General features: G+C 46.8%; 1 protein-coding gene across 8 annotated transcripts in view; it reads right to left on the bottom strand.

The window, feature by feature from the left end:
* Nucleotides 1-16718, bottom strand: part of MTA1 (metastasis associated 1) — a 428762-nt gene that overhangs the window by 149985 nt on the left and 262059 nt on the right. For all 8 annotated transcript variants that reach the window (XM_033951860.1, XM_033951862.1, XM_033951865.1 and 5 more), the window contains one exon: nt 11362-11483. In XM_033951860.1, the coding sequence (XP_033807751.1) occupies nt 11362-11483 (122 nt within the window). The remainder of the gene's footprint in view (nt 1-11361; nt 11484-16718) is intronic.

Below are 16718 nucleotides of genomic sequence, written 5' to 3'. Positions count from 1 at the left end.
CCTGTCTTTCTTGGGCACTATGTAGTATATGGAGCATCTGCCCAAACCTGATTCATCTGGTACAAGCTCTATGGCTTGAATATTCAAGAGTCTCTTTACCGTCGCTTGAACTCAAAGCACTTCTTCCCGGGCAGCTGGCCAGAGAGTCTATGAAAAAGGTTCGGGAGAGAATGACAGAATCTGATTTTGTAGTCCTCACAAACGATATCCAGAACACAGCAGTCTAAGCATATCTGGCCTAGACTCTCCAGTAAGCCCCTGCCCCTATGTGGGGGAGCTTGGCCCCTTACCTAGAGTTATGGGACTTTCATGGAAGCTGGAGATGATCAAGAACCAGAGGCTTGCGGTCATCTGACACCGCTGAACCTCTGCCTAAACCCTTGAGTAGGTCTTTAAGCGGTATAATTGCCTGAGTAAGGCCAAATTCTTCAAAAGCCTCTCCAGCAGAGCTTTAGGATGACGATCTGCTACACTAGCCATAAGAATGTCCAAGTCCTTGCCAAGTAGTATTTGACCTTTGAAAAGAAGGCTACTTAATGTGGCTTTAGAAGTGGAATCTCTCGCCCATTACCCGATCCAGAGCATACTGCAGGTGGAAATGGAAGAAGCACACACTTTGTTCATGACTGTTTGAGTGCTCTGGCAGGGATTTCTTCCATAGAAAACGAGCCTCCTGCAGATCCCCAGCCCTGGAGGATTCATGGCGCGCGGAATACCGACATTCCTGAGCTGACCATCCAGTGCAAATCTGGCATGATACAGGGGTAGAAAGATCTAAGGAGTTCCTCCATATCGATATTATCGTATATATCGTATTTTGGGTCAAAAAAATGGTCCAAAAATGGGCATCTTTTCTTATATTTAGGTCAGTGCTCCCCCCCCCCCCAGACTTGTTGCAGGTCTCCGCCGGCCTGCTATATGACCTGGTGGGCCAGAATAGGAGGGATCCTTCCCATTTCCTGTCCTGGCATACTCTGACAATGTTTTTACGACCCTCCAGCCTCCCCCCGTGTATCTTTTTGAATCCCTGGTGGTCCAGCATTGTACCGGGCAGGAGCGAGCTTTCCGCGCTCCTGCCCCATGCTGAGCTCCTCCCTGAATGGCTGCCGTGAGTTCTCGCAGCTCACTAGTATACTGGGCATGAGCAAGCTTATTGTGCTCCTGCTTGGCCCTGAGCCGCTCCCTGAATGGCTGCTACCAGTTTTCGTGGGACTCAGGAGAACTGGCTCATGACCAGTACACTGCTGGACCAACAGGGATTCAAAAAGGTACATGGGGGGAGGTGGAAGGGAAGTAAAAAAAATTGTCAGTCAGCTGGGACAGGAGACAGGAAGAAGTCCTCCTGTCCCAGCCTACCACTGGACCACCAGGCCATATAGCAGGCTCAGTGTAGGCCTGTAGGACATCGGGAGAAAGGGTGAACAGGGTACAGGGCAGGGAGGTGGGACAAGGTGCAGAGCCTGGCAGAGAGTGAGGGAGGACAGGGTGGAGAGCCTAGCAGGAAAGGGCACATGAATATTAAACCGCCTCTCCCAGCTTATATTCAAATCAAACTTTTTTCTCCTTTTTGGGGGGAAAAAGAGTATCTCAACTTATTTTTGGATCGTCTTATATTTGGGTATATATGGTAAGTCAAGTTGAGGGTTTTGAGGCAGATAGAAGCTTTTAAAATATAATTGGGAAATCCAAAATGGGCACTGCAGCAGCACTTTTGGCACCAAAAATGGCTCGAGAAAGCTTAATTAAAAGTTAAAAAAAAAATCCAACAGAAATGGCTAAGGGAGATGGATCCTATATCTAGCCCCAGAAGCTTCCAAAACTACCAGATTCAGACTCCGCCGATTTTCCCCATAGGCTACAATAGCCTTACTCACTGTGCCATGATTCCTACCTGCTTCAGCTGGAGAAGATTTGCTGGAGAAGATTTCTGCCTCAAATAAATTCCACAGAAGTGGTCTTCGGGCTGCCAGTTGGATCAATGAAAGACTGAGCCTCAGCACCCTCAAATCCTCACATCGTGACAGGGGGAGAAAAAAATACAGCTGGCTCCTGATAAAGCCCAAATGGCTTAACATGGGGCCAAACTGCCTGTGCTCAAGCTCCTGATAAATCAGGGATACAAGCACATTACTAGGGGAATGGACCCGTGAGCTCCAAATATATTAAAGCAGGCTGGCTAGACAGGTATTTTCAAAGATTGATTCTGCTAGTTGCAGACTTCAGTACAGAGAGTCTGCTTCTTCTCCCAGGTAGAGGTCCTAGACTAGTGGGAATCTCAGGGCACCAAGCCTCGAACTTCAAATCAAGAACAAAAACTGAAAATAATAAAACAAATCAGAGTAGATAAGAAAAACACCTTCTCAACTTGTTTACAGAAGGAAAACTGCGGAGGTATAAGAGCCCACTGGGAAAGAGGTGGAGTTGAAAAATGTGTGATATCCTCCTGCAACAGTATTTGATGTTTTACATTCCTGACAGTTATTAATAACCTTGTAAGCAAATGCATGTGGGAAAGAAGAACCTGACCTACAGCTATATTATGCAGGGTTCCACGTTGGTAATCACCACCCAGGAAAAGAATCTAGGTGCCATCGTTGAGCATACGATGAAACTCTCAGCTCAGTGTGTGGCAGTGTCAAAAAAAGCAAATAGATTGTTAGGAATTATCAAGAAAGGAATAGAAAACAAAGATGAAAATGTTATAATGCCTTTGTATCGCTCTATGGTGTGACTACACCTTGAATACTGTATGCAATTCTGGTCACCTAATCTAATCTACAATTTGTGAGTTGCTCTATGCCTAAGTAGGTTCAAGGTGATGTACAATTTGAGAAATGCAGAGAGGGGGGGGGAGGAAAGAGGCTGAGAGAGAGAAGGTGGTAGGTCTTCTAAAAATGAGGTAGAGAACAGAAATTAGTGGAACATTTTTCATTGAAGAATCAAAATCTCAGTCCGTGCTGGTTACTGATTATCAATGGAATGTGGTGCCCCGAAGAAAAGAGTCTTCAGTTTAAACCTAAATTTGAGATAACTGGGTTCAGTTTTGATTGCTGTAGGGAGGTTGTTCCAGGTTTTTGAACTGAGGAAGGTGATAAGTGTGCTGAATGTGCACTTGTATTTTATTCCTTTGGGGGATGGATAAATAAAAAGGAGTTTCTTGATGTTTCTGGCTGAATTGGACAGGAAATTGGTGAAGAGGGTTATGAGACAGGGATTGAATTTGGTAGGGAATTGGTGAAGAGGTTTATGAGAGTCACCTCATCTCAAGAAAGAAATAGCAGAATTAGAAATGGTACAGAGAAGGGCAATGAAAATGATAAAAGGGATGGGATGCCTTCCCTATGAGGAAAGGTTAAACCAGCTAGGGCTCTTCAGCCTGGAGAAAAGATGGATCAGCTGAGATAGGATAGAGGTTTATAAAATACTGAATGGAGTAGAGCGGGGTAGATGTGATTTTCTTGTTTACTCTTTCCAAAAAATCACAGTTACTTACCATAACAGGTGTTATCCAGGGACAGCAGGCAGATATTCTCTACATGTGGGTGATGTCATCCATGGAGCCCTGTCGCAGACAGCTTTTCAAGCAAACTTGATTGAAGATCTTAAAGATTGCTAGTGCTGCACCACGCATGCATGTGCCTTCCCGCTCAGCTAGGGGGCGCGTCTCCTCAACGTGGTCCTCAGTTCAGATAGCTAGCAAAGAAGCCAACCCGGGGAGGCAGGAGGGTTGTGAGAATATCTGCCTGCTGTCCCTGGATAACACCTGTTATGGTAAGTAACTGTGCTTTATCCCAGGACAAGCAGGCAGCATATTTTCTACATGTGGGTGACCTCCAAGCTAACCAGGATGGGACAGGGGGAGAGTTGGCAATTTAGGAGACACACATTACGCAATTGGCCGTCGCGTCTGGAAAAAGTATCCAGACAGTAGTGAGAGGTGAATGTATGAACCAAGGACCAAGTGGAGGCCTTACAGATCTCCTCAATAGGCGTGGACCTAAGGAAGCCGCCATCGCTCAGACTTTATGCTCCGTGACCCGACCCTGCAGCGGGAGACCAGCCTGAGCGTAGCAGAAGGAAATACAAGCCGCTAACTAGTTGGACAAGGTGCGCTTGGAAACAGGACGCCCCAACCGATTAGGATCAAAAGATATGAAGAGTTGAGGAGCCATCCGATGAGACTGGGTGCGTTGTAGGTAAAAAGCCAACACCCTCTTACAGTCAAGAGTGTGAAGCGCCACCTCTCCAGGATGAGAATGGGGCTTAGGAAAAAACACTAGAAGAACAATGGACTGGTTGAGGTGGAAATCCGAAACCACCTTAAGCAAGAACTTAGGATGAGTACGAAGGACCACCTTGTCATGATGAAAAACAGTAAAAGGCGGGTCCGCAACCAGAGCCTACAGCTCACTGACTCTGCGAGCAGACGTGAGGGCAATCAGGAACACCACCTTCCAAATGAGGTACTTCAGATGAGCCTTATGAATGCGTTCAAATGGAGGTTTCATCAATTGAGCCAGAACCACATTAAGATCCTAAACCACCGGGGGAGGATTGAGTGGAGGATGGACATTGAAGAGGCCCTTCATAAATCGGGAAACCACTGTATGGACCGAGAGCGATTTCCCATCAATCGGCTGATGAAAAGCAGCAATCGCACTGAGGTGGACTCGAATAGATGTCGATTTGAGACCAGACCGAGACAAGTGTAGCAGATAATCCAGCACGGAGGACAAGGAGGCAGACAGTGTCTCCATGCGATGCGTAGCACACCACACAGCAAATCTAGTCCATTTCTGGGAGTAGCATTGTCGAATGGAACTTTTCCTAGAGGCCTCGAGAACATCCTCACCGCCTGAGAAAAATCGAAGTAGGGAGTCAGGTGGAAAGAAACCAAGCTGTTAAGTGTAGAGACCGCAGATTGGGATGCAGCAGCGAACCCTGACTCTGACACAGCAGAGAAGGAAATACAGGCAGAAGCAGAGGCTCCTTGACACTGGGTCGGAGGAGAAGGGAGAACCACGGCTGCCTGGGCCACTGAGGAACTTCAAAATCATGGCAGCGTGGGCCGACTTGAGCCGTACGAGAGTTTTCAGAATCAGAGGTAATGGAGGGAATGCATAGAGGAACTGGCCCGTCCAGTCCAGAAGGAAAGCATTCGCCTCAAGACGATCCGGGGAGTAAATCCTGGAGCAGAAACGAGGCAACTTGTGGTTGAGGGGTGATGCGAACAGATCTATCTGACGCAGAGTGGCGGAATGGAGTGACCATTCGTGTGGCTGAAGAAGGCGGCTCAACCTGTCCGCCAGGCAGTTTTACTCACCCTGGATGTAGACCGCTCGGAAGAAGATGTTGTAGCATATCGCCCACTCCCAGAGCCGAAGAGCTTCCCGACAAAGAGACAGGGAACCCATACCCCCCTGCTTGTTCACATAATACATCGCCACCTGGTTCTCCATTCACACCAGTACCACGCAATCCTGAAGCAAATGCTGAAAGGCTACCAAAGTATTGTAAATGGCCCAAAGCTCCAGTAGGTTGATGTGGCAGCGACAGTCGGCGCTCAACTAAAGACCCTGAGTCCGGAGGCTGTGAGGTGAGCCCCCAGGCATACGTGGAGGAGTCCATTGTTAGGACCTTCTGTGGCGGGGGCTCGAGAAAGAGAAAACCTCTGGAGAGATTGGAAGAGAGCGTCCACCAGCGGAGCGAACGCTTCAAGGAGGGAGTCACCGCAAAGTATCGAGAGGTGGGATCCTGTCTCCACTAGGACGCCAGGGTCCACTGAGGCACTAGGAGGTGAAGTCTGGAAAAAGGAGTCACATGAACAGTGGAGGCCATGTGTCCCAATAGAATCATCATCTGCTTGGCCGAAACCGTGGACTGAAGGGAGACCCACTGGCACAAGCGAATGAGGGCGGCCTGCCGAGGCTGAGGCAGAAACGCGCGGAGGTGCACCGTGTCCAGCACCGCTCCTATGAACTGCAGAGACTGAGAGGGACACAACTGGGACTTGGGGAAGATGACCTCGAAGCCCAGACGCTTTAGGAATGTAATAGTCCGTTGGGTCGCTGAAATAACCTCCTGCCGTGACTTTGCTTTGATGAGCCAATCGTCGAGGTACGGGAAACACATGAAGAGCCTGCGACCGCAGGGCTGCCACCACCACAAGGCACTTTGTGAAGGCTCATGGGAAGGATGCGAGCCCGAATGGGAGGACTCGATACTGCAGGTGAAGATCTCCCACCTGAAAACGAAGAAACCTGCGAGAGGCCAGATGAATCGGGATGTGAGTGTAGGCCTCCTTTAGATCCAGTGAGCACAACCAGTCCCCCTTGTCCATCAGGGGATACAACGTGGGAAGAGAGAGCATGCGGAACTTCTCCTTGACCAGTAACTTGTTCAATACTCTGAGGTCCAGGATATGGCGAAGGTCCCCGGTCTTTTTGGGGACTAGAAAGTACCGGGAATAGAATCTAGTGCCTCGTTGACACAAGGGGACCTCCTCCACCGCCCAGAGGCAAAGGAAGGCCTGAGCCTCCTGGAGAAGAAGGGGGAGCTGCTTCCTGTTGGAAAGAAACTCTCTTGGGGGCATGTCCAGAGGTGCCGTTCAGAAATGAAGGGAATACCCTTCACTGATGATAGAGAGGACCCAGTGGTCCGAAGTAATCAGTTTCCAGTGGTGACAAAAAGAACTGAGACGGCCCCCAATAAGAAGAGGAGAAAGCCCGAGGACAAAGGGGGGCGGCCTGCTCAAATTGGGATAGTCAAAAGGACGGCCCAGGCTTAGCCGCCGCAGGGGCCTGAGGCTTTTGAGGGGCCCTCTGCTGCTGCGGATGCCTGGGTGGCGGCCTGGAAAAAGCCGGCGTGGACATCTGGGGATAGTGCCGGGGAGGGGCAACTTGTACGACTTAGGAGGGGCGGGCTTCACCTTGGGTCTGACCAAGGAGGCGAAGGAGCACTCATGTTCAGAGAGGCGTTTGGTGGCCGCCTCAATGGAGTCATCAAAGAGCTCATTGCCTAAGCACGGGCGATTCGCCTGCAGTCCTGCAGATTAGGGTCCATGTCAACGATGCGGAGCCAAGCTAGACGGTGCATGGCTATCGCAAAGGTGGAGCCCCTCGAGGAAAGTTCAAAGGCATCATAGGTCGCCTGAAACATATAAAGGTGAATCTGCGCCAGCGTATCCAGAAGCCGGCAAAATTCAGCCCGGCGATGGACCGCCAAATCATCATGAAAAGATGGCAGGGATTTGATGCAATGTTTGAGATAGGATGTAAAATTGAAATTGTAATTCAGAACCCTGTTTGCCATCATCGAATTTTGGTACAGGCACCTGCCAAACTTGTCCATAGTCTGGCCTTCCCAGCCCGGCGGGACAGCCGCGTAGACCCTGGAAGGATTAGACTTCTTCAAGGAAGACTCTATAGCCAAGGACTGGTGGGAGAGCTGAGCCTTTTCAAATCCCTTGCACGGGACCGTCCTGTATCGGGATTCCATCTTGGACGGAATGGCAGGGATCGCATACGGTGTCTCCAAATTCCGGAAGAAAGTCTGCTGGAAAACTGGATTCAAGGAGAGGCAAAGGGATTCCTTCGGTGGGTGAGGAAGCTCCATCTCCTCCAAATATTCCCGGGTGTACCTGGACTCGGACTGGAGGTCCAGTTGCAGCGCCTTGCCCATATCCATCACAAACCTTGTGAAGGAGGAAGCCTTGCCTGCAGAATGGCCTTGGGGGCAGCAGAGAACGAGGGGGAAGCCTCCCTTGAGTACTGCGCTGGTAGGTCAGTGTCCACAAGCACGGACGTCGACGAAACCCCGCTGAGAGAACGAGGGGGAGTTGATGACTGCTTGAATTTAGAATGCCTAGAAGGCAAGGAACCAGGGGTCCGAGGGACGGAGACCCGGGGAGCCCGCCCTGGCGAACCCAGGGAAGAAGATACCTTCCAACACGGCAGCGAGGTGTGAGTCTTCGACCTCGAAGATCCTTGGCTTGGAGACCGAGAAGGCACGGGCGGTTGTCGAGGACGAGGGTCAGACAGCAAGAGGTCTGACGGCTCGATGGATCCCATAGTGCGAGGACCCAGCGACCTATCCCGCCTCGGGGGTGAGTCTCTGGACTGTTTCACGGACCGCTGCCTCAAAGAAGAGGTACGCTTAAGCCAGCGCTTTGAGCGGGGCCGGGCAGTGGGAGAAGTCTGCCTTGAGGGAGGAGGTGAGGAGTTACTCAAGGAGAAGCATCGGGACCGATGCACCTTACCTCGAGGGCCCTCGGCGCGACACTCAGGCTGGTCAACAACAAGCGAGGTCAAGGCCAGGGCAAGCTGAGCCAAAGCAGAGGAGATCTGCGAGGTTAAGATAGCATATCTTTGAACATCGGCACCAAGACCAAAGGATTTGGACGGACAGGTGCAGCAGTGTGCTCCAATGAGGGCGACCTCGATGTAGAGAATTCCCTGAAAGTGGAGGCACGCTGTGGAGGAGGTCTCGCAGAGGCCAGCAGAACTACACTCACTGCCTGGGTGGCCAGAGACTCCGAGGACGTCTTCTTTGGTAGCTGAGCTGAACCTGAAGGAAGAAGAGGAGACTTACCCGAGGCCGAGGTCTTCGAGGCCGGAGCTGCCGAGACCTTCGAGGTCGAGGAAGACTTACTTGTGCCCGAGGTCTTCGAGGCCGACGTCGAGACTGAGGTCGAGGTCCTATCTCCAGGTTGGTCCATGGCGAAGAGTTCCGCAATCTTGGCCCGCCGTCAATGAAGAGCCTGAGGTTGAAGAGTGGCACAATGCGGACAAGAAGCTGTAGGGTGATCAACACCGAGACAAAGTATACACCAATGGTGCGGGTCAGTTATCGAGAGCACCCCGACCACACTGCGTGCACTTTTTGAACCCAGTAACAGGCCGGGACATAAGGCAGGAAAAAAAGGCCGTGGCCACGCGAGGCCGGGCGGCCAAGGAAAAAACTGGGATCCCCCGGTCGTGATCGAGGATATTATTATTTATTTATTTTTTTTTTTTGACAAACAATAAAGACGTGGAGCTTCCAATCGTAAAAAAACAATAAAAGAAGCCACAGTGCAAGAAAGGCACAAAAAAAAATCGACACAGAGAAGAGAGACAGGGCTTTCTGGCTCCGCGGAAAACTAAGAACTGAGGACCACGTTTAGGAGACGCACCCCATAGCTAAGCGGGAAGGCACACGCATGCGCGGTACAGCACTAGCAAACTTTAAGATCTTCAATCAAGTTTGCTTGAAAAGCTGTCCGCGACGGAACTCCGTGGATGACGTCACCCACATGTAGAGAATATGCTGACTGCTTGTCCTAGGATAATACTAGGATCAGGGGGCATGTACTCAAGCTACTAAATAGTAGATTTAAAACAAATCAAACAGGAGACAATATTTCATCACTCAACATGTAATTAAACTCTGGAATTCATTGCTGGAGAATGTGTTGAAAGCAATTAGCTTAGCAGGGTTTAAAAAAGGTTTGGATAACTTCCAAGAAAGAGAAGTTCATAAGCCATTATTAACATAGATGTAGAGAAATACACTGCTTATTCCTAGGATATGCAGTATAAAATATGTTTTACTCTTTGGGATCTTGTCAGGTACTTGTGACCTGGGTTGGAAACAGGATACAGGGCTTGATGGCAGTATGGCAGCTCTTATGTTTAATGACATCTAAATCCTATTTTGGATGTTTTGGGAAAAATGTCCAAAAATCCAGTAGAGAAAGTGACAATTTTCAAATCAGAAAAATGTCTTCTTTTTTTTTTTTTTAAATCACCATTTCCTAGATGTGTGTGTCTTAATGAATCTATCTTTTTGAACAATTTTGGGGGGAAAAAACCAAAAACATCCAAATGAAAATTGCAAAAAATGTTGGAATCTAGGAGAGGCCAGCATTCTTGGCAGACTAGCACACAGACATTCCAGCAGAGCAGTGGGGCACTGCAGTGAACTTCACATAAAAGGTCCTAGTTAGACATCACTGTAAGTCCCTTAAATTGTATGGTGAGGCCTCCAAAACTTACCCACAACCTACTGTATCCAATTGTATATCTCCCCAATAACCCTTATACCTCCAGGTGTAATCTATGTGTAAATACAGTAGATTTTTGGTGGGCTCAAACTTTCCTCCACAAATATACTAGTTAGAGTAGGATATCAGCCTGGGTCCCCTTCTCTGCAGTCCACTGCACCAATCACCAGGCTACTCTAATAGGTCTAGCCACAACACCTGAAGCTGTCATACAGGCTGGTATGCACTGCTTCATTCACATCATTAGGGGGGGGGGGGGATGTCAGTAACTACTGGGAAAGTTTGGCCACACTTATTCATTATTGAAACAACTCTAGCCTCAAATGTATAAGTTTTGCCCCAAGACGTTTTCTGCAATATCCCATTATTGCAGAAAAATGTCCAAATCATAAGTCTGCTCTAATCCTGCCCAAAACACGTCCCCTTGAAATTTGGTGACCCGTCAAATGCACGGACATTGGCACGCCGACAATTCAGCCCTGACATTTGCGCACATGACACATTCGTGTCACCCTATTCCTTCCGTTTTCCGCTCTCAGGATGTGTGTGGAGGGGAACCCCCCTCCCACTGTCATTTGGGGAGGTTTGGCGCTCTTGTTCGGGGGGGGGAACCCCACCCCCACTACACTTACAACTCCAGTACAACTTGTGCTCTCGCTCTGATGCGGGTGTGGAGGGAACCTTTTACAATTACGCGCTCTTGCGCTCTTAGGAGGGTGCTCAATGCCGATGTGCTCTAAATTAAAAAATTGCCACACACACACCCCCCCCCCCTACACTTAGAATTGCACCCTGACAATTCCGTTCCTTTCATCGCACACTTGTCGCTGCGCACATTTGACTGAGCGGAATTGTCGGCGCACCAATGTCCTGCATGCTAAGGTCAGTGTACCTGAAATTTAGACACACTTAAGAAAACTGTCTAAAAAATGTGATTTGAAAATGGCAATGTGAACATTTTAACATACAAAACATCCAAATTCTACTTTTTGCCATTTTGGGATGCTTTTCTCTTTTGAAAATGAGTCCCATAGGGTATTATAACTCAAAAAGAAGCTTTTTACGGGACCAAAATGACTACTAAATGCAGTGTAGCCAGGAAGGATTTCTTTTGGTGGTAACCACGTAGTGCAGATGTTGACATCCCCTCAGGTTCTCTTCTTATTGACTTGTGCTGCTCCTACTAACAGGGTTGGGGAAGAGTAAAGCAGGACATAGCCCACTCATGCTGACCGGTGGTTATGGGTTAAATCTGCATGACAAGTTAGCTAACACTTACAGATGCTGATTTTAAATATGGTTCTTTTTAGATTACTTACTAAAGCAGCTTTCACAAGCACGTCCTGCTCCTGTATTCTGTCCCAGTCCTTGTACTGCAGTCCCATTTACCACTCCTGGCTTGACATTATTTACATTGATTTGGTTGGGGTTTGGCTTATTACTTTAAAGAAAAAGAAAGTGTATGCAAAAATCAGCAAATGGTCTAATATTTAACCTCCAAATCTGATTTACAAATTCAGTAAAAAAAAAAAAAAAGGCAGTAGCCATGAACCAGGCAGGAAACTTGTCATATTTGAACCAAAAGAAAGCTGTTCTGACAAGGTACCGTATATACTCTAATATAAACCAGGATTTTTGGGCCAAAAAATTGGCCCAAAAATGTGGATCCCAGTTCATATTCGAGCCAATATACCCCCTTCCAAAATTATTGCAGAACGCCACCAGGCTCTGCACCCTGCTGCCCTCCCTGTCCTAGTGATTTGGTGCTGCTGCTCAGTGCAGAGCGGCTTCCTTAATGGTTCCCATGAATTCTCGCGAGAATTCACAGGAGCCATTAAGGAAGCCGCTCAGCACTGAGCAGCAGCACCAAATCGCACGCCTGCTCGTGCTTCTCAGCGGCCAAAGACACTCACAGCAGCCAGTTAACAGTGGGGCAGGAACTTGGAAAGTTTGCTCCTACCCGCTGCACCTCCACCGGCGATCCGCATTAGAGGTATGAGGCTAGGACAGGGAGGGCGGTAGGGTGCAGAGTCTAATGGAGGAGGGAAGGAAGGGTGCAGAGTCTGACAGGGGAGGGAGGGAAGGAAGTAAGGGGGCTAGGTGCAATGCCTGACAGGGGAGGGAGGGAAGGGTGCTGGGTGCAGTGCCTGACAGGAACGGAGCTGGGTGCCGTGTCTGACAGGGGAAGGAGGGAGGGAAGGAACAGTGCTGGGTGCAGAGCCTGACAGGGGAGGAAGGGAGAGAAGGAAGGAAGGGTGCAGAGTCTGACAAGGGAGGGAGGGAAGGAAGGAAGGGGGCTGGGTGCAATGCTTGACAGGGGAGGGAGGGAAGGGTACTGGGTGCAGTGCCTGGCAGAAAGGGAGCTGGGTGCAGAGCTTGACTGGGCAGGGCACTTGAATATTAAGCTGCCTGACTTATATTCGAGTCAACCATTTTTCCTCCTTTTTGGGGGGGGGGGAAAGGAGGTCTCGACTTATATTCAGAGTTTATATGGTACTAAGAATTTTCCTGTAAACAAGGAGAAAGAACTTGGCAACATATAGGATCCTATACACTTCCATCTGCTGGAGGGAAAGAGACTAGAACGTAGACCGACAGATTTAAAGAAAGAAGCATAAACTTTTTTTTTGTGCTTATAATATCCTGTGGTTGTTTTTTCTTTCTGGCATAAGGAGGAAACTCAATTACCCAGAATCAGGATTTTAAGGACATACAATCATGCTTTTTAAATTTATTATTAAAACACACGTTATAAATCAAGCAAACACAAGGCCATTTTGACCAAGAGCTTCCAACCAGAAAAATTGTGTTTAGATGTCATATTTCACTCAAAACTCCTATTATAAAATAAAAACTATACATTTTACAGTCATCATCTGCTTGTATTCATCCAAAGTCATGCTTTTTCCACTGATTAACACATCAACACATGTGAATTGGGCTCAAAGATTATATATGTGCAGGGAGCTTTCCCTCAGGCAACTACTGGCAGAGCAAAACGTGTAACAGTCCACCCTTTATCACAATCATAGTATATCCCAAATCTGGTAGAGAATTCTCATTTTGCAATCCCAGATCTTTACCTGTCCATTTGAGGAAATAATAAAGGACCTTCCAAATTGATACACTCTTTCTCTACATCTGCAGAATGCTACTAAAGTAGTTCTAACATCCATATTAATTCTATTAGCAAGATCCTAGGACCAAACCTTGAGTTGTGGAATGCCTCAGAGCTCCATCCTGAGGCCAATTCTATTCAACAGTTTTGTAAGCAATATTGCCAAAAAATTAGAAGAGAAATTTTGCCTTTTTACAGATGTCATGAAGACCTGCAATAGAATGCAGGCAAAAGCTTAAAGACTGGTCAAACAGTAGGGGCCTGATATTTAAAATAAAGCTGAACTCCTAAATTTGTGCCTTATGTTCAGTTACACAACTTTTCAGATGAAAGTTATGCTTGTTTACCTAGATATATGAACTTAATTTATGAGGCTAGTGCTGAAAATTAATGCTAAATTCCTAAATTTCTATCCTCACCTTCTATCCGCCTGTTGCCACCTACTTTTTAATGCTCCAAAACAGGATTTTAGTAAAATTATGAGTTTGAAAGTTACTTGGGCCTAAATTTAAAGGGGTCAACTTAGAAGTAGAACTCAAGGTTAGGCACAAAAATTCCTATTAGGCCCCTATTGGAGCAAAAATCCTTATTGGACAATGTCTATTTGTGCAACAATTGTTAGGTCAGGGAAAGACAACTTTATGTAATGTTGTGGTTCATTAGGGTAGCACTGACATTCATGTGTATAATGTCAGATCAGGAAATGCAGAACACAGTAGACCTTCATACTTACAGTCTATCTTATATTCAGCAGTTACTAACCTGTAGCAGGTAACATCATCCACAGACTCTCAACTTGGACAGTCAAAAAGTACACTGTCACTTTAAATTTTCTAGGACCTCCCATCTGATGCTGCTGCCTTCCTGCCCGACGTCAGCTCGTGGGACCTGTATTTCAGTAAGAAAGATAAGAAGCCAACTATGGTAGGTGGGCAGGCTGTGAGAATATATACCTGCTGTCCTTGGAGAACACCTGCTACAGGTGAATAACTTTGTTTCTTCATGGACAAGTAAGTATATATTCTCACATATGGGACTCCTAAGTTGCCAGGATCATGCCTTTAGAGAAAAGGTTAGAACTAACAAAGATGAGCCTGGCAAAATCTAAGATTTGGAGGCAAAGTTGGCATTTAGGAAGAGCACTGCTTGCCCAAACTGACAGTCCCGTCTGGAATAATTCTATGAGTTTTTGCCTCTTTTGCAAGTTTCTCTTCATATTCTTTCTTAGCCTTCTTTAGCAATGCTTTGCATCTAACTTGCCAGTGCTTGTGTTTCTTATTTTCTTCATTCGGATCTTTTTTCCATTCTTTAAAGGATTTTTTTGGCTCTAATAGCCTCTTTCACTTCACCTTTTAACCACGCCGGCTCTCGTTTCCTCTTCTTTCCACCTTTGCAGCTCTGGTCTGGGCTTCCACAACGGTATTTTTAAATAACATCCACACGTGGTTTACAGTCCTAATCTTTGCAACTGATCCTTTTAACTTCTTTTTAACCATTTTCCTCATTCTTTCATAGTCACCCTTTCAAAAATTAAATGCCCCTACAGTAGATTTCTTTTGCGACGTTACTTCCGGTATCAGCTCAAATTCGATCACGCTATGATCACTGTTTCCCAGCGGACCCAACATAGTTAACTCCTGTACTATGTCTTGCATTCCACTAAGGACCAAATCTAAAATAGCACCCCCTCTTGTCGGTTCCTGGACCAATTGCTCCAAGAAGCAGTCATTTATGACATCTAGGAATTTTACCTTCCTAGCACTCCCTGATGTAACATTTAACCAGTCAATGTTGGGGTAATTGAAATAAAAAAAAGCCACTATACATACTCTATAATCACTAGAATAAGGAATCCCACCTGCATTTACACAACCATAATCTACTAAATACAGAGAAAGGAAGAGTAAACAAAGAGGCCAATTGCACACACAATCATTCAAAAAGCAGCACATGAAAATGAAAAAAGTGGAGAAAAAAACCTCAGTTGAGCTTCATGAGTTTAAAAAAACTCCACTTTCTTAAATCATATACAAACGATCAGCCTTTTCTTCTTCCAGTCAAGTAGAGCAAAAGTCATTTCAATATTTGCAAGGAAGGATTCAATATACCACAAGGGCAGTCAGTAATCAGCAGCATGTAGTCAGAAGCAAAAAATTGCCACAAAAACAACAAACACTTAGCTGTTGTAGAACGCTGCTGTTGCTGCCAGTATCCCCACAAGCCTGGAACTATCAAAGGCTCAACCTCGTGCTAAACAAATGCTGTTAGCACAAGACCTGACAGGGAACTTCCGTGTTTCGCCGGATCTGCGTCAGGGATCTTGTTTCAGCAATAGGTAGCAGGTATTACCACTCAAAGGCAGAAACATGTACTCTGTCCTGTGAATTTTGTAGTGTAATTGAAATCACCCACTATTATAGTGTTGCCCATTTCTCCAGCTTTCCTAATATCTGAAAACATTTCTTCATCTGTCTGCTCATTTTGTCCTGGAGGACGGTAGTATAACCCAACCTTTCTATTCCTTCCCTTCACACATGGAATTTCTATCCATAAGGATTCCACACTGCTATCTATGTCATGCAGAATGTTTATTTTATTTGATTCAATTCCCTCTTTAACATATAGCGCAACCCCTCTCCAATTTGTTCTACTCTATCCTTGCGATATAATTTGTACCCAGGTAACACAATGTCCCATTCATGGTCCTCCTTCCACCAGATCTCCGAGATGCCTATTACATCTATCTCATCATTCAATGCTATATACACTAACTCTCCTATTTTTTAGGCTTCTAGTATTTGCATATAGACACTTCAAATTGTGTTTTTTCCTTGCAACTACAGGCTGCTGAGAAGACAGGGAAATTTTGAGTCTTTTACTCTGCCTTCTTCTTAAACCCTCCTGGCACCCTAAATATCTTGTTTCAATAGTATCCTCCAAGGGTACCTTACACCGAACCAACCACTCCCGGGCGACTATCAGCTTTCCCCCACATCTCAGTTTAAAAGCTGCTCTATCTCCTTTTTAAACGTTAACGCCAGCAGCCTGGTTCCATCCCGGTTAAGGTGGAGTCCGTCTTTTCGGAACAAGCTCCTCCTTTCCCAGAAGGTTGCCCAGTTCCTAAGAAATCTAAATCCCTCATCCCTACACCATCATCTCAACCACGCATTGAGACTTTGGAGCTCTAACTGCCTCTTGGGTCCCACGTGTGGAACTGGCAGCATTTTAGAAAATGCAACCCTGGAGGATCTGGATTTCAGCTTTCTACCTAAGAACCTAAATTTGGCTTCCAGAACCTTCCTCCCACATTTTCCAGCTGTCTCCACCACAGCACTATCTAAAATCCTATCTATGTGACATGTGAGGTCCGCCACCTTCGCACCAGGTAGGCAAGTGACCAGGCGATCCTCAAGCCCACCAGCCACCCAGCTATCTACATTCCTAATAATCGAATCACCAACTACACCCGCTGTCCTAACTTTTCCCTCCTGGGCAGAAGCCCCTGGAGACCACTTTCTATGTAAGGAGTTTGACTGAAGTCATCAAGAGAAGCTCAAA

The sequence above is a fragment of the Geotrypetes seraphini genome, chromosome 7 (genome assembly GCF_902459505.1).
Source record: "Geotrypetes seraphini chromosome 7, aGeoSer1.1, whole genome shotgun sequence".
Classification (NCBI taxonomy): Eukaryota; Metazoa; Chordata; class Amphibia; order Gymnophiona; family Dermophiidae; genus Geotrypetes; species Geotrypetes seraphini.
Note: the sequence above shows the minus strand (reverse complement) of the source record. Positions and strands in the feature narration are given on the sequence as shown.